Raw genomic sequence first — 24,901 nt, 5'->3', positions numbered from 1 at the left:
TTTGTTTGTTTTTTTTTTCATTTGAGAACAAAGGAACAAAGCTGCATTCTAACTAAACCTACTGGTTGGGAGGGGGTGACTGCAGAAGGGCCTTTTGAAACACAGCTTCCTGCCTCTGGTAACAAGTGTCTGGGCTGTCAAGGTTTGGCCTCTTCAGTGACGGGATTGTGCTCTAGGGGTATATCTACACTGCAATTAAATACCCATGGCTGGTCTGTGGCAGTTGGCTTGGGCTATGGAGCTGTTTAATTGTGGTTTAGATGTTCAGGCTTTTGGGGGAGGGTCCCAGAGGCTGGGCTCCAGCCTGAGCCCTAACATCTACACTGCAATTAAATAGCCTTGTAGCCTGAGCTCCCTGAGCTTCAATCAACTGTTTAATTGCAGTGTAGACCTACCCATGGCTCTCTACCAAGGGCTCTCCAAGCAGTTCTTTGGAACTAGATGGTATCTCTGTCCTGCCATTGCACCCTGGGGACTTTTCACTTCTGCTTGTTGAACCTTTTCCCCACTTTCGTCTGAATTCAGATAGGAAAAATTAGCCATAAGAATAGTTCTGCGGCTCTTGCTTGTCTTGTTACCCCATGAGTAACGTATTTGGTACTTCTCCCTGGTGCTGTGTCTGGAGATGTCCTGATCTGTGCCTTCTGCTCACCCTGTTGCTTGTTCATTGTCATGGCTTTTTTTTATGCTGTTGAGTAGCACAGCTGATGTATTCATACAGGCTCCCAGAGCCTAGAAAGAGGTCTCTGTGCTCTGGTGTGGGGAGGGAGAGAGAGGCCATTCTGCCTCCCATCACTGCCCAGCTTGCAGTATGGAGGAGTGGGGTGGTGGGAGATGGGAGTGTAGAAACTCTGAGTAAGTTCTCCAGCCATTTCGCCTTCTCCTAGGACACCCCTGCACGTGCGTGCCCACTGGTTCGGAAATGTTTCTGTAGCAAGGTGAAAAGGAGCAAGACACAACCGGGAAGAGAACAAAGGTCTTTTGTGGACTGCTCTTGAGGAGTTGCTTTTCAGTATCCAGTGCTCCTTGCTTGGGGAGGGGATGCAGTGGATACAGTCAGGAGGAGGATGGTGGTGTCTGAAGAGGGTGCTCTTCCTGTCCCCCTCCAGTTCTCCCCCCCCCCGCTTTTGCCCGTGCAAAAGCAGTAATGCAATTTGCTCCCTTGCTAGCTGGTTCCACAGGAGGTAGCTGTCTAGCACTGAGCTTCTTTCACTGAACTTTTCTTCTAGTGGGAGAAGGAAAGAATGTCTAGAGTGGATAGAAGAAATGTCTTCCTGCCTGTCCCTCCACTTCATCCCCTTTGCTGTGAGTTGGACCTGGCACTTCCTGTAGAATGTGTCTTTGTGTGCTATGGGGAGGGTCCTGGGCAGAGAGGCCCCCTTCAGCCTAGGTCAGTTCATTCGATCAGTAGGTTGGAGAATACCATGGCGAGAATATGTTCTGAGAGAGAGGGGCCTGTCATTTCCCCCCATACTTGGAAAACACTGTTCTGTATAGCTCACTGCAGGTGCACTCCAAGAGAAATTTAAACTCCAGTGAGTGAGATCGAGGAGAACAGGATCTGTCACTAGCAGCATCGCTCTATCAGAGAGACTGGGAATAACCACCCTGCTCGTGGGTGTCCAGGAGCTCGTTGTCTGCATGGTTAAGGATTCAGGAATAATACAGTTTCCTCTGACTTATGATCCGTTTTCATGGCAAGTGTGGAGAGAGGTGGTAGAGATCCATGTAGACATAGCCAGCTACAAGAGAATCTGATCTGGGAAGTCTTGATCCCCCAATGTTCCTCCTTTCTGTTCCTTTTCTCCAGTGCAGGAGACCTGCTTCTCAATCCCAATACCGAGGTCCCCCTACCTGGGAATGGCTCTTCATTTCTGATAGCGGGTTTCCTCCCCCTTCCTCCTCCTTCTCCTCCCCCTCCCCCCACCCAGTAGTCCCCTCCTGTAGCTCTGTTAACATTTAACAAATTTCCCTCCACGTTTCTTTTGGCTGTGGATCAACGCAAACACCCTAGATCCAAAACCAATTTAGGGCTCTGAGCAACAGTAGCGTTTAAGCGTTGGCTTCATGCCAGCAGGCCAGACAGCCTCTTCACTGAGAAGAACTATAATTCCAGTGTTTATTAGATCAACAATGGCTTCAGGGCTGGGCTTGCTTTAATGCTAGCCTCTTAATAATTATAAGGCTAGTATAGGAACTTGGGACCCCCAGGAGTGTGTCAAGAGCCTAACTCTGGCCTTCCTTTGGGTTGGCAGGATGTAGATCCCATTTCATTTGGATCAGAGGGCATAAGGGGAGAGGACTGGTTGCACTTCAATTGCTGAAGCAGAGCAGGAGGCTTCATTTTGATTTCTCAGATGGACTGTGTAAATCCTGTCACATCTGCATGACAGTGATTTGTTTTCTAGAGAGTTTGTGTTTTAATCATCAGTTTAGGGGCACGGACCTACATGTGGGGGATGGATGGTCTTGTGGTTAAGGCATTGGACTAGAACTCAGGAGGATCTGGGATAGTTTCCTAGTTCTGGCACAGATTCCTTGTGCATCATTGAACAAGTTTCCTAGGACTTGAATTTCAGAGGCTTTGAGCATCTCCAGTGCTGCTCGAAGTCAATGAGAGATGTGGGTGCTCAGCAATCCTAAAAATCAGGCCCTAAATCTCTTTGCCTCCATTTCCTGTCTGTAAAGTGGTGATAATACTTCCCTAACTCCCAAAGGTGTTGAGGATAGATTCATTAACACATGTGATATTACAAAGACAGGGGCCATAGAAGTACCTAGGATATAGACCCCTGGTCAAATCTGGATCTGTAACTGGGCAACCTTTTTTCTTCCGTGGTCTCTGTTGCTGTTCTTTCCCTTCAGATTGATGTGAAATCCAATTTCTGGGCACAGATGTGAGGTGGCCTTTTAAGAGTACTGTGGGCTCCTCAGTTAGCACTGGAAGAGTCTCTGAGGTGTGAATGAGAATGAATGGGAGAGTTTACAGGTGCGTAGACACAGAGACCCTGATCTGGGACGAGGCTGGAGAGATTTGCTTTGTGCAACCGAAGCTGAAGAATTTAATAACCCCTTTCTAAAGATTGCAAAGGAGACTGAAGCCCAAACGCAGTGGGAGTCTCAGGATGGTAGTTCGTGAGCTGCCTAGAAAGCAGGCAAGCACTTGTGGATGGGGTGAATAGGGGCTGGTATCTCTTGCTAGGAGCAGGATGCAGGGCATGGACACCCTGCTGTAGCCCCACTGCTGAGGTTCTTGTTTTTTTCTGCTGGCAGTTCTGTTGGAAAGAGCTGGTCCTATCTGAGCCCATAAAACAAATTTGTGTTTGAATATTTTTTTAACTGGTCATGGTTTCTTTTTACTTTTAAGTTAATTTCTTCCAGTTTTCTGGTAGGCAGTAGGGTTGCTGTGATGTCTTTGTGGCTGTGAGGTACTGTTTCTGCCAGGCCAAACCCAGCTCTGCCATAGCCAACTCAGTGTGGGCAGTTAATAATTGCCCCCTTGCTGCTCACCCTCTGAGGGTCCCATCATACCAAGTGTTTGCTTTTTATTTATTTATTTTTTTTTTTAAAGCTTTATAGAACAACTTCTCTCCCAAGATAGCTCCGTTTATCTTGTGGTTCTTGCTTTTGAAGTCCCTCTGTCTGTGGGATTGCAAAAATGAGTTTCTGCCTCCTTTTCACCACAAAACCACACTCTGTATCCTATCCCTTCCCTAGAGAACTCTTCTGCTAAGCTGAGCCATTGTGGTTTGTGTCCCAGTCTCTAGTGTGGTAGAGAGCTGGGGAGCTACACAGCTCAGATGCTCCACCACCAACATGATGGCCTCTTCAGAGAACACCAAAATAACCCCCTTAAACCAACCCTCTAAGAGAACAGTCTCTGTCCTGTCCCAGGAGCCTAGCCTTTCTGTATCATACCATAATGATGGGAAGAGTCTGACTGCAACCCACAAAAGCCAAAATAGGCTGTTTTGGAGAGAGCCCCTGTCCTCTCCTCACCCTGTGGGGCTTGGGTATTGCAGTCCTACTGGTGTATCCCCCACTACTGAGGGGCCTGTAACACTGATCAGCTTTATTCCTGAAAAGGAGTTGTGACTGCTGTGATGTTGATTTTTTGGGGGGTGTTTGTGAGGGCAGTGGAACTAGATTTGGGGCGTGAATGGGGTACAACAAGCAATGAATGTTCCATGTTCTGGCTGTGGGGAAAGGGCAGTCACATGTCCTGAAAGAGAAGACAGAGCCTTTTTAACAGCAAGCCCAATGCCTGGGAACACCCTCCCAAAAGAGATCAGAGAGAGACCTACCTTAACTACTGTCAGCTCACTGTAAGATCCATCTATTTCTTTTTCTTTTTTTCTTTCTCTGACTTAGCATTCACCAAGGAGCCAGTTTTCACAGATCCACGGGATCGGTGCTACACCCCCAGCTTTGGAACAGTCTCTTGGAGGAACCCCTTCAGTGTCCCAAACCTGCAAAGGGTCTCACTCTTCTTTCAGGGTAGGCCTTATCAGGGCCAACCCTAGCCATTTTGGTGCCCTACGCAGCCCCTCCACGGAGGGCGGGGGTGTGTGTGTGTGTGACCCCAGGCCTCTATGGGGGAGCTGGCCCCAGGCCTCTGTGGGAGGGGGGGCAGGAGCAGGCTTGGGGGCCAGGGAGGAAACCGCCCCCCAGCATGAGCTGGCGGAGCGGGTTGGGGCCGGGTCACTCCACTTCCTGCTGCCCGGTGATTGCAGCAGGGGGTCTGACGCTGCACTCACAGGGCGGCGGGAAGTGGAGTGACCTGGCCCCAACCTGCTCTGCTCCGCTTCCCTGGCTCCCAGCCTTGGGGCTTGGGAGGGGGCAGGTGGAACTGCTCCCCAGCACTCACTGGCGGTGTGGCTGGGAGCTGGCAGCGCGGTGCAGAGTGGGCTGGGGCCGGGTCGCTCCACTTACCGCTGCCCTCAGGGGAAGGGGTGGAGTGGGAGTGTGACTGGGGTGGAGCAGGAGTGGGGGCTTTGGGGAAGTGGAGGTGGGGCAGAGCAGGGGCGGGGGCCATGGGGAAGAGGCGGGGGTGGGGCTGGGGCAGCATGCAGCTGCGTAGGGCACCAGGAAATTTGGTGCACCACGCAGCTGCGTACTTTGCATATGGGTAGGGACGGCCCTAGGCCTTACTGAACTCCAGGAGGCAGTTGGGCTGCATCAAGGTAAGCCACTTGGCATCACTGCCTCCTAAGACTGAACCTCTGGAGCTTCAGCACTCCTGCCTCACACCTTAACTCTGTTTGGCAAGTCCAGCTAAAATGGACTCCTGGTAGAGACTTGTACGCTCTCCAGGGATTAATGCACCTCAGCAAGCATTTGCAGTGACACTCAAACAGCATTGTCAAAACGGGGGGTTATTAGTCAACTGAAACAAAGCACAGGAAGTCCTTTGGTTAGCCCAGAGAAATGAAGGTTAATGCACAGCCTAGCTATAGTGAACTCCCATATTCAAGCTCAGTCTCTCTCTCAGGGCTTGTCTACGTATGGACAACTACGGCAGGACCACTGCAGCTGTGACACTGTAGCACTTCAGTGCAGGCACTACCGATGCCAAATGGAGGGGGTCTCTCATTAGCATAGGTAATGCACCTCCCCAAGAGGCAGTAGCTAGGTTAATGGAAGAATTCTCCCGTCAATCTAGCACCATCTATACCGGAGATTAGGTCAATTTAACTGCGTCACTCGGGTGTGGATTTTTCACAGGTGAGTGTCTAGGTACCTTCAGCAGTCAACTCTTATTCCCCACCTCAGACCTTCCCAGTCCTTGGTTCTCAAACTGGGATCTTTGCTCAGCTTCCCTGCTGAGACATGGGGAAATCCATCTCCCTCTGGGTCATTAGCTGCTACGTGTCAATGTCCTGGTAACTGGATTGTTCATTGTTGTCTTGACTTTTCCATCGATGTGGGGTTGGCCTCAGGCAGTCCTTTGTTAGTGACCCATTCAGGCTCAGCCGTCTAGGCGACATTCATACCTATAGGGTTCAGAGCAGCAGCCGTGTTAGTCTGTATCCACAAAAAGAAAAGAAGTACTTGTGGCACTTTAGAGACTAACACATTTATTTGAGCATAAGCTTTCATGAGCTACAGATCTCTTCATCAGATGCATATGTCTCCCAGCCTGCCCTGAGAGCAAACAGCCCTTAACCTCCCACTGAGTAGCCATATGAAATTTAGGGAAAGCCAAGGCATACATAGGATTCATAAAAATATTACATAAAATTCCCACTTGGTTACACCAGTGCATCAGGAAGCTTGATAGAAAAATAACACCCCCTGCCCATATAACTTACAGATACTTTTTAAATGCAAATAGAGAACTCTCTGAGGGCCTGAATACCTTAAATACAAAATGCTCTCCTCTGTTGAGGAGACCCTCAGAAATGTACCAACAAGCACTGATGGACCAGATAATGGGATGACCAGAAGAGAGTGGAGATTTGGGCAGGGGGAGAGGAAGCTGAAAGTGAGACAAGCCTGTGAGCCTGAAGAAAATGGAACCCAAATCCTTCAGAGAATGTGTAATAAAGAACTGTTGGCAAATGGAATGAAGGACTGAGAGGGTTGAGAATCAGCTGTGTGCTAGAAATATTAGAGTGTTCACACGCTAGCAGGGAAGTCCTTTGTTACCCAAAAGGTGAATGAGCTGGTGGGATGTGACACAGAAAAAGAGCCAATTCAACCTGATAAAAGTTAAGGTAAAGAACAACTAGTCTGGCAGCACCTACATTCTCATAATAGTAGGAGATAGGCTACAAAAATATCTTCTCCAAGAACCAAATTATCTTAACCGACTTAATCCTGGCAACCCCAGTCAGAGGAGATTCCTCCAAGGGCTCAAGAGAGCTAAGAGAAACTGCAACTTTGAGCCCTGCCAGACTGAGAGTGCTGTAGAAGTTTTCATTCTGGGATGACAGGAGCGCCTCCCAACTGCTGAACAAGGTGACTTGTGAATTCCAGAGACTGGCAGCTTGGAAAAGACATGATAGAGATTTTGGGGAAAGATTGCATTTTGGAATGTTTGTCCTCTTATATGTTGTTAACAGGGCAAGTAGGATAAACCAGGATGGTGATAATATTGCCATTCCAGGAGGCAGTTCTAGAACTGTTCTGAAAGTTAATGCCTGAGTGATTGAAGCAGAGAGAGGTTGAGGTAGAAGGGGGGAGGAATTCATGTATGTAACTCAAACTGCCAGTCTCCTATGCTACTGGCATGGGTGACACACATCAAAGGGTTCTAAACCTCATGCGAAACAGTGGTAGGGCAGAGCTGTAAAGTTTCCTGACTTGTGAAATAACTCTGAAACTCTGATTCTGAAAAGATCCAAGAAATGACTCAGTAATGGATGGAGTTGGGGAGTGACTGCTGGATATCTGTTTGGTCACGAGAAAATAGCTGCTGGTGGGAGTGGGTTTAGTCCCTAGATGGATAATTGAAAAATCAGTGAAATCCAAAAGACAGGACCCTTTTTGGCAGCGCTATAATAAGCAAACAGTTCTCCAACTGTTTGGTCTATAGTCTGTTTGACCTCCAGGGTTCTGCAGAGTCCTTTGTGAACGAAATGTTGAGACCCAAGTAGTGGGGTTTTGAGGTCTGGAAGTAGAGAGTAGTTGGGTCTGTCATAGGACTTGCCATAATTGATTAGACCAGTGGCCCATCTCATTCAATATTGAGAGTGGCCAGTGTCAAATGCTACAGAGGAAGTTTCTTCTTAACCCTGGGCAGTTAGTGGTTGGCTTATGCCCTGACTCATGAGGGTTCTCAAACTCTTCATTATGTGAACCTCTACAGAGAGATTCTTTGAGATACCTCTGGTTTCCTCTCCTCCTATAGGTGATTTCATAACCCTCCCTCTGGCAACTATAGCAATTGTTTACAGGGGGAAATAAATATTACAGTCTTTAATGTATTTTTTAGCTTCTAATATAGTTTGGCAGCTGGGATCTAGAAGGAGACTACACCATGTGTCTAGCCAGTGGTCCACCCAACACAATAGGAGTACCATCTCACTGAAGCTGGACAGCCTATGTCCTTCATGAAGTGGTATGCACAGTTGTAAGGTTGAAGGAGTTCCTCTGCCTATGGATTAGGGGAAATGTCTCTCTGAAAGGTAGATAATTGGAAAGGTCCTGGGAGTGAAACCTTGGCATCAGGAGTCCTGTAACTGGGGAAGCTGGGAAGAGAAGCATATGTGATGGAGCAAAGTGCTGCCCTTGTTCTGTTGGGATGGAATAGGAGTTGTAAAGCAGGAAGGGGGCTCCCTGTTTGAATGCTCTACAAATTTCATTCCCTAAGGAGGGTGATTAATGAAATTCATTAGGACACTCCCCACTGCAGGGAGTGAAATACATCTGAAACACCTCCTAGCTCTGGTCTTCTGTTACAGCAGCATGTTGCTCCCTTACCCAGTCATCTAGTTTGGATTTAGCAGTTGTCCAATGTCTGATAAGGTCTCCTAATAGTGTAAGTTGAAAGAATGGTTAATTATTAATTTAACTTGACTGTCATTTCATGAGTGGGAATGAGCAGTGGGTGACTTTACTGTTTGCTGTCCCATGCTGGTTGGGAGGCTTGGGGTAAACAACATCTGAGTGGAAGAGATAGATGGTCACTGTATCACGTTGCTGAGGTGACTGGCTAACTTGCAAGGTAGTTAGTACTGGGTTAGAGTTAGGAGACATTCAGTTGTTTGAATTTTTAGGGATTGAATCACTTACATTCTGTCTTGCAGGTGATGTCCTGACTATGAGTTCTCTGGCTGGTGTTTCCAGAGGCTGGTGGTGACAGCTCTGGACCACATTGTACAGAAGCAATCTTTTCATGTTTACCTCTTTCCAGTTGGTGGCTCATGACCACTCCACTCAGACACATTAAATGGTACTGTGTGAAAGTCATTTATCATTTTGGGTGGCCATGTAAGATCTGTCCCTGAGATGTTTAGTTGCAATGCTGTGTTTGTGTGGTAGGAAATAGTTACTGGTTGCATTTCACAGGAGCTTGTAATGAAGCAAGAAAAAGCCGCTCATGACTTAAAGTAAAAGGCATTTCTCTGCAGTATCCTTCAAGAGTCGCTGAGTGCTTTGTATGAGCTATATGTTATAAAATGGTCTATGCTTAAGAGAAGGCAAAAGCTGCAGCAAACCTAATGTCAAGACAGGAGTATGTCTATTAGCAATAGGAAGTACATTCTACATGCAGGAAACATAATTCTCTTACTCTCTGGAACTCAAAGGTTCTATGTAGGACGAAGCAAGTAGCCAACTGAGTCTGGCCTCAGTGAATGAGTGCAAATACGTGGTGATAAAAGATTGAAGAAGCTGGACCTCAGCCAGTGAGTACTTTGGAGGTACAAAACAAAATATTAAACCTGATACAGAAATTAATGGGCCCCAGTGTAAGTTTTTGAGTGATGCATTCTACAGAGAAACTGTGAGGATGTAAACTGTCTTATTCAGGATCTAATGCTATCAGAAACTCTTGAGAAGAGAGTGATGATAGTGCAGCCTTGAAGACTAGGGTATTTCAGGCATGCCAAATCCTTCTCTGAAGGATAGAGGTTCTGGTTCTAGAAAAAAGATTTGCTCATTGATATTGGGGGGGAGGGATAGCTCAGTGGTTTGAGCATTGGCCTGCTAAACCCAGGGTTGTGAATTCAATCCTTGAGGGGGCCATTTAGGGATCTGGGGCAAAAATTGGGGATTGGTCCTGCTTTGAGCAGAGGGGGCTGGACTAGATGACCTCCTGAGGTCTCTTCCAACCCTGATATTCTATGATTGTCGTTGGATTTATAACTCTCCAAACTCATGATGCTTGAAGACTGGTTTGAGAGGCTGGTATTGTGTTGGACTGCTTGGATGGAAAGTATCCCTTGGCAAGCATTTTGAGCCAGCTAACAAGACCTTGGTTAAAAGAAAAAAAAGGACTTGTGGCACCTTAGAGACTAACAAATTTATTTGAGCATAAGCTTTCGTGAGCTACAGCTCACTTCATCAGATGATCCGATGAAGTGAGCTGTAGCTCACGAAAGCTTATGCTCAAATAAATTTGTTAGTCTTTAAGGTGCCACAAGTCCTTTTTTTTTTCTTTTTGCGGATACAAACTAACATGGCTGCTACTCTAAGACCTGGGTTGTGATTCATGTGACATTTAGTTGTATTTGGCACAGTTAGAGTGACAGTGGAGGCCTTTTTAACTGGACCAAAGTGAGGTATCTTGTTAAAACCCATATAACAATGCAAATTTTCTATCATTCAGTGGCAACTAAATGTAGAGAAAAGATCCCTGAGTTGTGCACTCCTACGTCAAGAGAAGTAGGGAACTAAAGAATGAAGGAGTTTCTTTTGGTTCTTTTAGACTCGTCCAGACTCTTGGATTTAGCTCTTTCCAGGCAATGTGTGGAGATGGAACTGTCTGAACTTTTGAGTGACTGACTTTATTTTCCTCTAAATAAATGGGCCTTGCCACACCAGTTATTTGGAGCAGCAGGTTCAGCAGTTGCCTAGTTGATACGGAAAACTTCTTATATTGTTTTTTATATAGTCCATCCCTCTTTCACACTGCACACTTCCCTTCGAGCCGTTGCAAGGCAAGATTGTTTTCTACAGTCTCTTCTCCAGGTGCTTTGTCCAGTTTAGTCTTAAGTATCTCAAGTAATGGGACTTCCATCCTTTTCCTAGGGAGACAATACCACAACCTAATGCATCTCACAGTCAGGAATAGGGAATGTTGATGTTCAGTCTAAATGTTCCCTTTCTTCATTGCACTTCCTTACTCATAATTTTATCCCTGTGATCACCCTGAATAATCCCTCTCCTTTATTGGTATTAACCTCTTCAGATATTTGTAGATGGTTATTGCTATGTCTTCCCTTAGTTGTCACTTAACCCAAGCTATATATTGTGTTTTTTCTCTGAAACCCCTTCAGCACTCTGATTAATTTTGTTCTAAGAATTCCCTCCACTTTCTCTACATTTTTCTGGTGCTGTGGTACCTAGAATTGAATGTTTTATTTCAGATCTATTTAGGGAGGGACCTCTCAGCTCCCTGATGCCAGGCCTCTGCATATGTAGCTCATATCTATTTTCTGGCTTCAGTATTGTACTGTAAACCCATGTCTAACTTGTCCATTGTCTCGCCTTAGTTTCTCTAAGCATTGCTGCTTTCCAGATTTTTACTTCCCTCAGAGTATTTGGGAGTCTGTTTCAAATTATTTTCTACCAGATGCATTAGCTGCATTTTTTTCTAGGTTGAATCTTAATTTCCTGCCCATATTTCTAATCTTTTAAGGTCCCTTTTGTATTACTTTTCTGTCTTCAGTGGTGTTTGCAGCAAGTCCTGTTTTGGTATCATCTGCAGACTTCTTTAATGTGCCATTTATTCTCCTCCAGATCACTAATGAAGATACTTAATAAGACTTGATCTAACACTGTTCCCGATGGTATCTGTTAGCACTTCCACCACCACCCCCCACCCCCCAGCTTGACATGTTGCCACTTCTCATTTCCCTTTGTTTGTGGTCCTTTAGCCAGAGTTTGATCATGTGGGTTCATAACCAAGACAAGTTGAATTAGTTTTGTGAATAGGAGGACTTTATGGTGATGATGATCTACCCTTCTATAGTACCTTTCATTCAGGGATACCAAAGTTCTTTACAAGCATTAAGCCTTAAGGCAGGTGTCCTGCTGAAGTAGTATATTTTACAGATGAAATAATTTGCCCAAGATATTGCGCTTAGTCAGTGGAAGAAGTGGGACTAGAATTTAGGAGTCTTGAGTTCCAGTGTTCGCTCTCACAAGGTGTGAGTATATAACTTAAAGAGAGAAGAAAGCAACTCTAAGTCATCCCCACCTCTTGAGCGTTTCGTTCTTGAGGCTTATGTTCACATTTTCCAAATATTCCCCTATCTGCTCTTTACCAATAGCTCTTTCTATAAGCTCTTCGTTATTCGCTAACTGCTGGCTCTGTCTTCCACTGAAGTTGGTGGCAATTCAGTGAGAGCAGGATTGGGCCCTAAGTGTCTAGACTTATTTATTTTAAGATCTATTTTTAAAAAGCCTCCTGTCTCTTTTCCCCTTTAGTCATTAATTCTACTCCCTCCAGTTTTTCACCAGTTTTTCTTATATTAGTTTACTCTTAAAAGTACTCGTAAGAATCTGTCTCCACTTCCCCTGAATCCCTTTTGCTAGCATTAACTCCTATGTTCTTTTGCTGCTCTCAAATCTTAATTGACTGCAATCTTGTTGCACCTGTCTTCCTTATATTATAACCCAGACCTGCTGAACTTGGCCCTGGATGACAGTTGTACTAAGAGTAATAGGCTGAAGATAAAAGTCAAAAAAATTAGGCAATATTTTTGATTACTATCAGAACTCTGTTTTATTTATTTAAAGTGTGAGAGCCAGGGAAGGTGTGGAAGCCTCACTGTTGGCAGTATATAAAATTACACTTGACAAGACACCAGAAAAGTTCAGTTGAAGGTCTAAAAGGCCTTTTTCATTTCTCTATTCCAAGATCCCACAATTGCTTGACAGTTTATTTGAAGCATGGTTAGAATTCATGTTTTCATTAAGGCTCTGGGGCAAATTCTGTAGCATGCCCCTCTACCAGTGTTTGTAGCACCTATAGGTAACTGCAGACCTATACCAGAATAGTTTTGTAGTCGTCCCCTGTTAAGAGCTGGGCTTGGTTTTGCATCATGCAATTTGTCTCTTGAGGTTAGGGCAGTTCTCTGATCTTTGAATTGCCCTGAGCATAGTTAGGCTGGAATGAAATTCCCTTCCTGGTCTGCAGGAAGTTGTTTCCCTGAATCAGTTTCTATAGCAAATGGCTATACTTTCTTTGCTTGCCTATCTTGAGGGAGACTGAACATTTTGGATTTTTCCTCTCTTCCCCAAATAGCAGTTTTCCACTGAAGGAGAGTACAGTTAATCCAGCTTTAGAAGAGAGATTTGCTGACCATTGTTTAAACAGAGAGCTCTACTGGCAGACAGTGGAGAAGGAACATTAAACCAACACATTCTGATGTCAGAAGGGGCATTGCTCACTGATAAAGGCCACCAAGATGTTTTAGTAGTGGGAGAAGCTGAACTAACTTTGCCTGCATGCACCCTGGCCTCCAGAGATTTGATATCTGATTAAGAAGTTTGTATAACTTGCATTCTAATGTACCACTTGTAGGGACAGGCCAATAGTTTCAAAGGCTTCAGGCACCACTGCTTCAATTTTGTGTTCTGAGGGGAGTGTCAGAGACACTCCTGCTAAAAGGATAGCTTCCCTTGTAAGGCAGGTTTTGCAGTGTCTACTTTGGGGTTTCCCAATAAGGGGTTCAGATGCTTCAAATATTTATGTTATCTCGCTATTATGTTAGCATGTTATCTCGCTGTCACACCAGTGTGACTCCTCATAGTGAGCAAAGCACTGCAGCTGCTGTGCCTCAGTTTCCTGTACTGTGTTACCAGCCCTCTCTGGTGGCTCACCCTCCAGTCAGGTCATTACAAGCGTTCAACTCCCATCCAGAGTAACAGAGTCCAAAGTCAGTCCAAAACAAATATGAAATAAAGGAATCTTGTTCTCAGCTGGGCCTAATAATTGAACAAGGCCATTTGATCTCTAGCCTATCAGGATCAGTGGGGTGGGGGATCTCAGCCATCACAAGTGAGGCTGGCCCTGACTCTCCTTAATGGGTCAGCCAGCCTGTAACACCCTCTCCTCCCAGTATGGCCGTTCTTATGCTCTTGCTGAAATTGGAATTAACATCCCTACCCTTGGAAGGAAAAGGGCCATGGGAAGTTAAATGAAGCAAGACTTTTAATCTCATCTGAAAAAGGGCACCTCTAATAAAACAGGGGGCTGCAAAGTCCAGTCTGGGTGATTACATTCTGAGTCCCTAAATTCCCCTGCAAAGGATGTATTTTTTGTGATGGATGTGGAGCTGCTATGTAATAATCTCAGACTACTGAAATGTAATAACTTTATGAATGCTGTATGTGACCTGGTCAGTAAGGGAAAGTTATTGTATGTTGGGTTATAAGACTTTCCTATATGAATGTATTGATCTAGCTTAATAGGGAACTGGGATGGGGAGGAGGGGAAACAACCAGGAAAGCAACACAGGAGCTAGAGAAAAGCAAACCTACCAACACACATTGAGGTGTAATTATAGGACAATGGCATGCTTCCAGGCTTCAGCCTGATGTTGCACAGCTGTTTTGCCAGGCTGGGAAACTAGAGATCAACAGGACACTAAACAAGTTAATAAGCTCTCTCGGGAGAGGAAGAGCGGATCAGTTGTCGGGAACTGTTCAAGGGGACGGGTTGACACTGAGAAGCTCTGAAGAAGTTGGTCCTGCTAGACTAACATGAGAGGGATAGAATCCTAAAACTGTAGGGCTGGCAGGGACATTGAAAAGTCAAGTCCAGCCCCCTGCTCTGAGGCAGGACCAAGTAAACCTAGACCATTCTTGACTGGTGTTTCTCCAACCTGTTTTTAAAAACCTCCAGTGATGGGGATTCCATGGGCTCTTGGAAGCCTAGTCCAGAGCTTAACTACCACTCTAGTTAGATTTTCCTAATATCTAAACTAAATTTCCCTTTCTGCAGATTAAGCCAGTTACTATTTGTCCTACCTTCAGTGGACATGGAGAACAATTGATCACCGTCCTCTTTATAACAGCCCTTAACATATTGGAAGACTGGAGTCAGGTCCCTGCTTGGTCGTCTTTTCTCAAGGCTAAACGTGTCCAGTTTTTTGTAACCTTCCTTCATAGGTCAGGTTTTCTAAACCTTTTATCGTTGTTGCTCTCCTCTTGACTCTCTCTCCATTTTGTCCATATATTTGCTATATGTGCCCAGAATTGGATTCAATACTTCAGCTGAGGCCTCACCAGAGCTGAGTAGAGCCTAACAATTACATTCAGTGTCTTACATATGACGCTCTTGCTAATTCACCCCAGAATATTAGCCTTTTTTGTAGTGCATCACATTGTTCACTGATATTCAATTTGTGATCCTCTATAACCTCCAGATCCTTTTCAGCAGTACTACCACATAGCCAGCTATTCCCCACTTTAGAATCATAGAGAAGTAATCTAGTCCAGTCCCCTGGACTCATGGCAGGACTAAGTATTTAGATCGATCCCTGACAGGTGTTTGTCTAACCTGCTCTTAAAAATCTCCGATATCTGAGATTCCACCACCTCCCTAGGCAGTCTATTCCAATGCTTGGCCACCCTAACAGCTAGGAAGTTTTTCCTAATGTCCAACCTAGACTGCGCTTGCTGCAATTTAAGCCTATTGCTGCTTGTCCTATCCTCAGAGGTTAACAAAAACAATTTTTCTTCCTTTTTTTTTTTTTTTTAAACAATCTTTTACATACTTGAAAACTTACCATGTCCTTTCTCAGTCTCCTCTTTTCCAGACTAAACAAAAAACTGAAATTTTTTCTATTTCCTTCATAGGTCAGGTTTTCTAGACCTGTAATCATTTTTGTTGCTCTTCTCTGGACTTTCTCAGAATTGTCCACATCTTCCCTAAAATGTGGCACCCAGAACTGGACACAATACTCCAACTGAGGCCTAATCAGCGTGGAGGAGAGTTGAAGAATTACTTCTTGTGTCTTGATTACAACACTAATAATCCCAGAATGATGTTTCCTTTTTTTTTTTTTTTTTTTTTTTGCAACAGTGTTACACTGTTGACTCATATTTATCTTGATTTATAGTTGTGCATTTGATTTTTCTTTCTCAAATGAAGTAAAGATAGGCACTATGTTTGCCCAGTCTTTTGGGGCCTCACCCATCTGCCAGGAGTTTTTGAAGATAATTACTAATGGTTCCAAGGTTGCTTTAGCTTGTTGCTTAAGTACCCTAGGATGAATTTCATCAAGCCCTGCCATCCTGAATACATTTAACTTAACTCAATAGTCTTTAACCTGTTCTTTCCCAATTTTGGCCTGTGTTCCTTCTTCCTTGTCATTCGTGTTAATTGTGTTGAGTATCCAGTTGCTATTAACCGTTTTAGTGCAGACTGAAGCAAAATAGGCATGAAACACCTCAGCTTTATTGATATCATCAGTTATTAGCTCTCCTTCCCTGCTACATTTTCCTTCATCTTTTTCTTGCTCCTAATATATTTAAAGAATCTCTTGTCACTGCCTTATTATGAGTTACACCTAGCAAGGGTCAAGTTGTGCCTTAGGCTTTTTGATTTTGTCCCTACATGCTTGTGCTATTGTTCTCTAGTCCTTAGCAATTCATCCATGTTTCCACTTTTTGTAGAATTCCTTTTTGATTTCAGGTCATTAAAGATCTCCTGATGGAGTGCTGATGGCCTCTGTTCATCCCAGCATTTCCTTTGCATTGGGATACTTTGCAGTGGTACCTTTTAATATTGTCCCTTTGAGAAACTGCCAGTTCTCCTGAACTCCTTTTTCCCTTAAATTTTCTTCCTATGGCACCTTATCTACCAATTCTCTGAGTTTGTTAGTCTGCTTTTTGGATGGTAAACTCTAGGTAGATAGGTCTGCATATAGGATGGTTGATTGTTTTTTAGATCTGTTTTCTCTATAATGCTTTCATTCTAAATAAATAAAATTTTGCTTGAAGAAGGTTGCTTGATTACTGGGCACCACTATCATTGCTCTTGGAGGGAAGAGAACTTTAGGCACTGAAAAGAAGTCTGTCCTGCTGAGGACTGCAGCCCAGGGGCTGGTCTAAGAATGGGAAAATTGTGTGACTCTACCCCTAGAGAGGTGACCACTTGAGGCCCAAAACCCGAGGTGGTGCTCTTAAAGAGAGCAGGAGGGGTCAGAGGTGCAGTTAGCCCTCCAACTGAGTCAATATTCTTACCATCTTCCTGTAGCTAGGGGGTTTCTATGTGCTGTTAAACAGTTTCCATTTTGCTTCAGAGACAGGTGAAGTGATTCTTATGTATAGAGAGTCAATAGTGTCTGGGTCTCCTTGCCAATGAAAAGTTCTAGATAAATGTTTAGCAAAGTCAAGATTGGGGATGCCAGTGTGTGTTCCTGTTGTAGAGGAGTCTGCAGTAGCCCAAGTGAGTGACATTCTAATGTGGTTATAAGGGGATGTTTCTGCCTGGTTGCTTATTTAGTTGCCCGGAGGGGAGACACTCTGACTTCCGGCCCATTTCCAGATTCCTCTAGCTGATTGGGATTGAAACGTGAGACGGGTCATGTTCCACACTGATGTGCACTTGGTTAGTTTCCTATCACATATGCCCTATTTTTAGAGAGAGCACTCACCAGCAAGGAATGACGCTTCATTGAGTCTCCTCACACCCACTGCACTCTTTCTACTTTCCCTCAAGGTAATTTGGTACTCTAAGGATTAGGAGACTGTTCTTCCCAGTCTTCTAGGTGTCTCCGGTTACGGGGGGAGCAGCAATAAAGTTCCGGGTATGCTGTATGTGAGAGGCTAGAGCAGAGTGTTGGACATGGAGCCTGAAATCTTGCCTCATTGAAATCAAGGACAAAACTCTCATTGACTTTGGAGGGGAAGGGGGGATTTTACCTTTTGTGTTTGTAGAAGAGAGATATTGTCCACCTATCTGCGGTTAGTTCTTTTACACAAATTAATTGTGATTAGTTATGTACAAAAATTTAAGCCTATTTCTCAGTGTTGGGGGGAGGGGGTTGTAGTATCTGTACAAGGGTGCAGTGTCCTCAGCTTGCAGTGTTGTCAGGGTAAAGTGGGGTTTATAAAAGGCACTTAGCAATAACCACAAGGCCAGTAAAACGAAAGATCGCAAACCACAAAATATTAGGCCGCTGAAGATCATAAAAGGCACATGGCTCAACTATTTTTCAGTTTAGGCCAAGCAAAGCACATTTACTTGGACAATCTCTTGTCAGGGATGGTCTAGCTGTACGTTGTCCTGCCTCAGCACAGGGGGCTGGACTTGATGACTTCTCGAGGTCCCTCCCAGCCCTACATTTCTATGATTAATAGAAGAGTTTAACTTTAAAGATAATAATAAAATTGGGAATATAGCAGACTAAGTTGCAGCACACACAGTGAATTCTTAATGTTACTAGACAGTTATTCCCCTTCAGCTCTCTAAGCTCCATCACCATCTTGATATTTGGCAGCAAAACTAATGCCCCATAAAAATAAACCTCTGATTGGCCATTCATCTAAAAGTAATTTGTAAAAGTTTCCCCCCAAGTTTGGGAGTTGACTGTCTTGACGCTTTACTTGTTGTGGTTGGCAGATGCCACCTCAAATTGGCTGGCTCAAACTTGCTCTAGGCTTAGCCCTCTGTTCAATTTATGTTTTTATTCTGTTTTTTGTGGAGAAGGGGACAACACTGAAACTATAAAGTCTCATCCACTTTCCTTTACCTCCCAGATTGTTGCTGTATGGGAGCGGGAAGCTGGAGGTGCTGCTGTGTCTTCCCTTAGAGCACAGTCAGAATTCAGACTATCTCAGATAAGTTGCCAGGTACTGTTGGGCAAAATGGTAGAATAATTGGTGCTCTGTGAAGTTGACCATAGAAAGGGGTTAGGTAAGGACAACTTGAGAGCACAGAGACAAAATGCAATAGGTTTCTGCCTTTCTAGGCAGTGGTAGGCTTCCAGCAGAAGATGGTTTGCCCTGAATTTTCATAAGTTTCCAGTTTGAGTGTTTTTCTATCACAGTGTGGGTTGGTGAAGAGCTTTGAAGGGGGTGCTTGTTCTTGTAAACTTAATTTTGAATTGGCAAGCTGATTATTTACCCCAAATGATTAACTTCCAATAGTCAAGCAAGTTCCATGGATGACATCTTGCTTTCCTGTTTGAACACCGTCTTTGGCTTTCCCCACCTTCTGAATCATACTCAAGTTTCTTAGCTTGGCCTCATTTTCAGGGCTCTGTAATACTTGGCTAATGCCTACATTTCTGTTTTCTTCCCCCACCCCTTTGCTCTGCTATCAATTCCCACCTCATCATTCCCTTGGTCTCCTTTTCCCACTCTCTCATCTTTGTCCCAGCGCTTTACTCTTGAAGCATTTTTTTCTTTCCTTTTTGCACCAAATGTTGACTATTTCTCTATTCTTTAAAATTCCTTCTCAGAACATGTTTCCATGAAGCCTTTTAAAAATGATGTGCAAAGGAAGCAGGGGAGGGAGGAAAAGCTTGAATGTCTTCTCTCCTCCCCACAACTCTCCTTATGGTCTATTAAAGAAGGTCTAGGAGTCTTTTTAATTTAAAACAGATACACTAAAAGTTCAGATCTTATCAACCCTCTTTTTTTCCTTTAAGGATTCTGTAGAGGACTAGTAGGTGTTTGACTTCAGATAGCATGGAACCCCCATTGCTGGTGTTGCTGATTAGCTCAGCGTAGGGTTGGCAACTTTTTAATCACACAAAACTGAGCACATTTGCCCCACCCCCGCTCACTCCATCTCCCCTCCCTCTGTCACTCATGCTTCCCCACCCTCACTTACTTTCACTGGGCTGGGGCAGGGGGTTGGGGTGCAGGAGGGGGTGAGGGCTCCAGCTGGGGGTGCGGGCTTTGGAGTGGGGCTGGGGATGTGGGGTTTGGGGTGCAGGAGGGCTGGGGCAGGGGGTGAGAGGTGCAGGCTCTGGGTGGCACTTACCTTAGGTGGCTCCCAGAAGCAACCGGCAGCTCCCTCTGGCTCCTAGGCACAGGGGTGGCCAGGTGGCTCCATGCGCTGCACCTCCCTGCCAATGGGAGCTACGGAGCTGGCGCTTGGGGCGGGAGCAGTGCGTGGAGCCCCTGTGGCCACCACTGTGCCTAGCAGCTGGACATGCCGGCCGCTTCCAGGAGTAGCGCGGAGCCAAGGCAGGCAGGGAGCCTGCCTAAGCCCTGCAGTGCCGCTGACTGGATTTTTAGAGGTCCGGTCAGCGGTGCTGACTGGAGCCGCCAAGGTCCTTTTCCACCGGGTGTTCAGGTCAAAAACTGAACACCTGGCAACCCTAGCTCCGCACTGTCTGGGTCTGATGGCCTCCTTTGTTTTCCTTCCTACTGAGTCATTCTGGAGTGCTCTGTATGTGTGAAGGGGGGCTGGGACGTCTGCTGCAAGTGTTCAGTATTGCCAGCTCATATGTTCAAAAATCATGCATCAGACCCCCAAAATTCATGAGATTAGTTTAAAGATTGAGATATTTAAAAATTAATAATCATGTTGGTTTTTGCCTCCCTTCTGATTTTTCACCTTGAAGAGAAGAGCCAGACCCTTCCCCAATTTGTGCGCCATCATCTTAGGTTCAAAACTGAGCTTTAAATACACCCCCATACGCAAATGCAATCCTCCCTGTTCACTGCTCAAAGGGGGCTCTGTTCACCCCTTCCTGTTGCTGAGGGGGTGGGGATCTGCCACTCTGTACCCCTCCCTAGCTTGGCTGCCCCACTCACACTCTCTGCCTCCCTGATCTCCCATGGTCTGGTGTTCCCCACCTGGCCATGAACTCTCTTGCCCCTCCTATACTTCCCTTCCTTTCCCCTCACAGCTTCCTACCACTCACATTCTCCTTTTCTGCCATGTTATGTTCCCTAAGCACAACCCTCTGTTGCTCGGGCTCCCCACATTCCCCTGACTCCATATCGTTTCCTGTCCCGTTTCCTGTCCCATTTCCAGTATTGCAAACCCAAATGTTCAATATCATGAGCTAGGCCTGTAGAGATCATGAGACTTTAAAATAAAAGTTTTATTTATATTTCTCTCCTGGTTTGTAAGCTCTTAGGATGCACTTGAGTCTCATGTCAACGCTTTTCTCCCCAATAGGCTAGAAACTGAGATGCTCATGTAATTGAGATGCCAGGAGGGCTTTAAGTAAATATCAAATATTACAAGTGTAGGCAACACTCAGTTATGTAACAGATTTACCCTCCTTGCTGTCACTATAGTTTCATTCCTGCATCCTCTGCATTCTCCTGGGAGATGGTGACCATCTTCCCTGGGGACAGCCAGCTCACTTTCACATGCAAAGATTAAAGGGACATGGTGGCCAACTTGCTGAGGGCAGTCTGTGGTTTCATTTCATTTCCCATTATCATCAGTGAGACTGATGGCCATTTTGGATAAGGATAAAACTTCACAAGATTGAAGGCAGAAATCAGAAAATCATGTGATTGTTTAGCACCCTGCACAATATCGCAAGACTTGGGATAAAATTGGAAGAGTTCTTAATTCACAAATCATAGAAATTAAAGATGCAAATGCCTATTAAGCCATCTTGTCCACCCATTCCTTCGGGTCTAGTCGTGGACTATTCCCTATAGTCTGTTCTCTATGGCTTTTGTCTTCCCATCTCTGGTCCTAGGTGACAGGGCTTCCACCTTATCTCTTGGAAGTTGATGCCAGAGCCTCACCCATCTCACTGTTACAGATCTTGTGGAAGATTCCACCCATGTTTACTTCTGTTCCGTTTTCTCTTAAATGGATCCTGTGTTCTTCTCTTGTTTCCATGAGCACCACAACGAGGTGCGACAGCAAATGTCAGCAGGTGAATTACAGTGCACTGTTTTAAATCCGTAGGGGTCTGCTCTTAGATGAACTAGACTCAAGTAAATAACAAAGATGCACTGGTGACAAAGTGGCAGTTACAATTAAATTTAAGGAAGCCCAAATATCTGCATGCTATGCTGATCCCTAGGCCTCTTTCTGGCTGCTTGTTTTGTGTTGTTACCTCCAGATAGTGTCACTCCGGGAATCTGTGCACATCATTGAGACCAAGGATAGAAGGTGTTTTTCTTTTTGCAATGGGTTGTATATGTGTTTGCACACGTGTGCATGTGTATTGTGTATGTGGAGAATAATTGTGACGTTGTTTGGAAGCTGGTGCACTTACGTTAAAACAATGGGGTCCTTTCTCCCTCTCTCTGATCATCTGGTTATTTTCTCTCTCTCCCCTTGCAGGTGTAATAAGCAGCACTGACTGTTCCTGTGGACGCAATCACTTTACTTGTGCAGTCAGTGCCTTCGGCGAGTGCACATGCATCCCAGCTCAGTGGCAATGTGATGGTGACAATGACTGTGGGGACCACAGTGATGAAGATGGCTGCAGTAAGGAAATAACTCCATTTGTGTGTATATGTGTGTGCGCACGCTAGCAGGTATCTGCAGGCGGGAGGGGGTGTGTGTGAGAGAGAGAGAAGGCTGAATATGAAGGCTTTAACTTTCCTCTACGGACCTGAGAACTCTGTGTCTGATTTACAATGAGTTCGTCTTGGTTTGTTTCCCACCTGCTAACTGTCCTTTTTGACTGAGGCCTATTTCTGGAATAATAGAGAGCTATTGGTCAGGACTATGTGTATAGATAGCGCAGGATGGGAATAGTGGAGGCAGCTGTAGTCAGAGTGGAAGTCAAGGAGGAGGCTTGCTCTGAACTATACCCATGTTCAGTCCCCAGCATGCTTTTTTTTTTTAACTTTGATTTAATGCTGTTTGAGCTGGTGAAAATAGTTTTGAACTAAAATGTAAAACCTGTGAACAGACAGACACGCCAAACGAGCCTACTTCTCTGCTCCACCGTCCCTTCAGATAATTGCTCTTGGGCAGTGTGTCTCCTTCACCACCTGGCTCCTTTTTAGGAGCCCCAGTGGCCCTGACTATATGAGATGCTTTTCCATTTACCATCACAACACCTGCGGTTTACTAAGGTGCTTGAGCTGATGGTCCCCAGATTTCAGAGCTCAGAAGCCAGTAGCTGGGGGGCTCCGGACTCCGAGGCTCCCATACTCCCTGGTCTCACAGAGCCAGAATCCATTAACCTTGGGCATTGGGCAAGGCCCGTTCTTGCTTTTGGGACTGGTTGGGGGTCATGTGGGAGGAACTGTGTTTGTGTTAGGGGAGGGGAGGGTCCTCTTCCTCATGTGAAAGGGGCAGCTGCCCAGTAAATAACTGAGCTATATAGGTGGAGAAAATAAACAAATGTGCTGTGTGAGTATGTTCTGGACTAGTGTGCACTCCCTCCATCTTGCAGGCTGCAATGTTACCCACCCTGGGTGCTCTGTGAGGGGAGGGGAAAGCAGCCCTTCTAAGCTACACTCCTGTCATTCATTCACCTGTTGCTATGGGATCCTGTGAGCAAGATCATCTGACAGCTGATGTCAGTGTCCGTTTAGCTGAGTGCACAGATGAGAACCGATGAAAAGCTGGGTTCCCAGTGGGCCTAGCAGGAAGGAAAAGAATTAGAATGCAGAAATGCTCTCCCTAAGACCACAAGGAAATGTAGCTGCTTCCTTTACTCACCTCCTGGGATTCCAGATTCCAGTGGAGGATAAAAGCTCAATTTGAAAGAATTACTTTTCTTCAAATGACCTAGTATCCAGGCCCTTCTGTCTCTAGTGGAGGTGGGGAAATCTTTCTCCACTGAATTGTGTGTCCCTACCCAACCTCTCCTTGGTTCCTGCTGTTCTGACATCTGTGCGGGAGAAAATTTCATTTCCCTTGTGCAATGGAGTATTGGAGAATCCCACTGATGTTTCTCTGCCCCCTTTTGCTTCTCTGCGTAGGTGTGGGAGAATCCTGCACTGCTTTAGGGAAGTTCCCTTCCTCCCCAACCTTTGTTCCTGCATCTCTGGACAGAATATTTAGAAACATGGGAAACTCACTGGGGGAAAATAGGCCCTCAGGAAAATAAAGGGAGCAGGACTCTGATATAAAGTTGACCAGTGGGAAGAGAACCCTGTGCAGGAAGCAGGGAAATAATCCGAGACAATATTTGGAGAGTCCAAGAACAAAGGAGGAAGTGGAGCAATGGGGATAGAATCTGTCCAGACCTGCAGGACTGGGCCAAGGGAGAAAAGCACAAAACCTCTGAGAAGAACCTTTGTGCTGTGGGGGTGGGTGCCTGCTAGCCAGGGAAAGTCTCGATCCCTGAAAAAGGTGGGAGGAGAGAAACAGGAACCCACCAGTTGTCTGTCTCAGGTTGAGAATAGGGGAGTTGAGGCAGGAATATCTGATAACCAAGCACCCTGGGCTGACTTTGAAAATTGGTCTTGGTGGCCTCCAGTGCGCTTACTGAGGCAGGATGGAGATAAAAGGGAGACAGGGTCTACTTGGGCTTCACACAAGGAGTGAGGCTTCACACAAACTGGGGAGGGTGGAAAACTGATCTGTGATCAGGTTGGCTGACCTCCCTATGATTGGGAGGGAGAAGAAATAAACATGGCAGTTGCAGACAACCAAGTGAGCTAGAAATCCTGGGAATATCAAGCCATCAACATGAATCAATCTGAGTGACTGACCCTTTGCACTCAGGGACGGGAGATAACACAGCTGCAAATTGTGTGTGTGTGGGGGAGCTCTCTGGAAAACAGCAAGTCTGAGACAGGAGTGATTAGACCCCCTCCTGCCACACTATTGTGTGTAGTTCTGGTCTCCACAATTTAGAAGGAGAGAGACAAACTGCTAGAGCATACAAAGAAGGGTAACAAAACTGGTAAAATGGGAGAAGAGCTGGAAGGAGATACTTCTACCCTATATAAATGTAACTTGAGGGGAGGGGTTGGAAAATGATCTGCCTCTGTAAATACCTACAAATAAACAGGGTAGATAAAGGGAAAGAATTCTTCAGCTCACAGCTAGGGTAGGAAGGAAGGCAAAAGCAGAAGCTACATGCTGGAGGTGAGGAGCTGGTGACTCTCACAAAGGACTTAAAAAGAACCCACCAATCCCAGGACTATGTGAGCATTCCCAGTTGCCAGGCTTAGAGAGGCACTCACAACACTTCTGCTCCATTGAGGCTGCTGAGTCATCTGAGTGGCTGTCTAGCATGCACCATGCTGTGTGATATTACCAGCCTGTTGGGGACAGGACAGCTTTGTGATGTGGGGTGCTGGTGACTGCTTTCTTTATTAATCTCCCATTCTGCCTGGCAATTATGGTGAAAGCTCCTTGTTGAAGCCAACAGTGCTGAAT

The 24,901-nt window shown here is 45.4% G+C and overlaps 1 protein-coding gene across 5 annotated transcripts in view; it reads left to right on the top strand.

The window, feature by feature from the left end:
• LRP4 (LDL receptor related protein 4) overlaps positions 1–24,901 on the top strand; it is a 104,128-nt gene that overhangs the window by 25,564 nt on the left and 53,663 nt on the right. For all 5 annotated transcript variants that reach the window (XM_027831868.3, XM_037900192.2, XM_037900191.2 and 2 more), the window contains exon 2: positions 21,896–22,042. In XM_027831868.3, coding sequence (XP_027687669.1) covers positions 21,896–22,042 — 147 coding nt within the window. The remainder of the gene's footprint in view (positions 1–21,895; positions 22,043–24,901) is intronic.

This window comes from Chelonia mydas, chromosome 6, assembly GCF_015237465.2.
Source record: "Chelonia mydas isolate rCheMyd1 chromosome 6, rCheMyd1.pri.v2, whole genome shotgun sequence".
Lineage (NCBI taxonomy): Eukaryota > Metazoa > Chordata > Testudines > Cheloniidae > Chelonia > Chelonia mydas.
The sequence above is the reverse complement of the archived record's forward strand: the minus strand, read 5'-3'. Positions and strand labels throughout refer to the sequence as shown.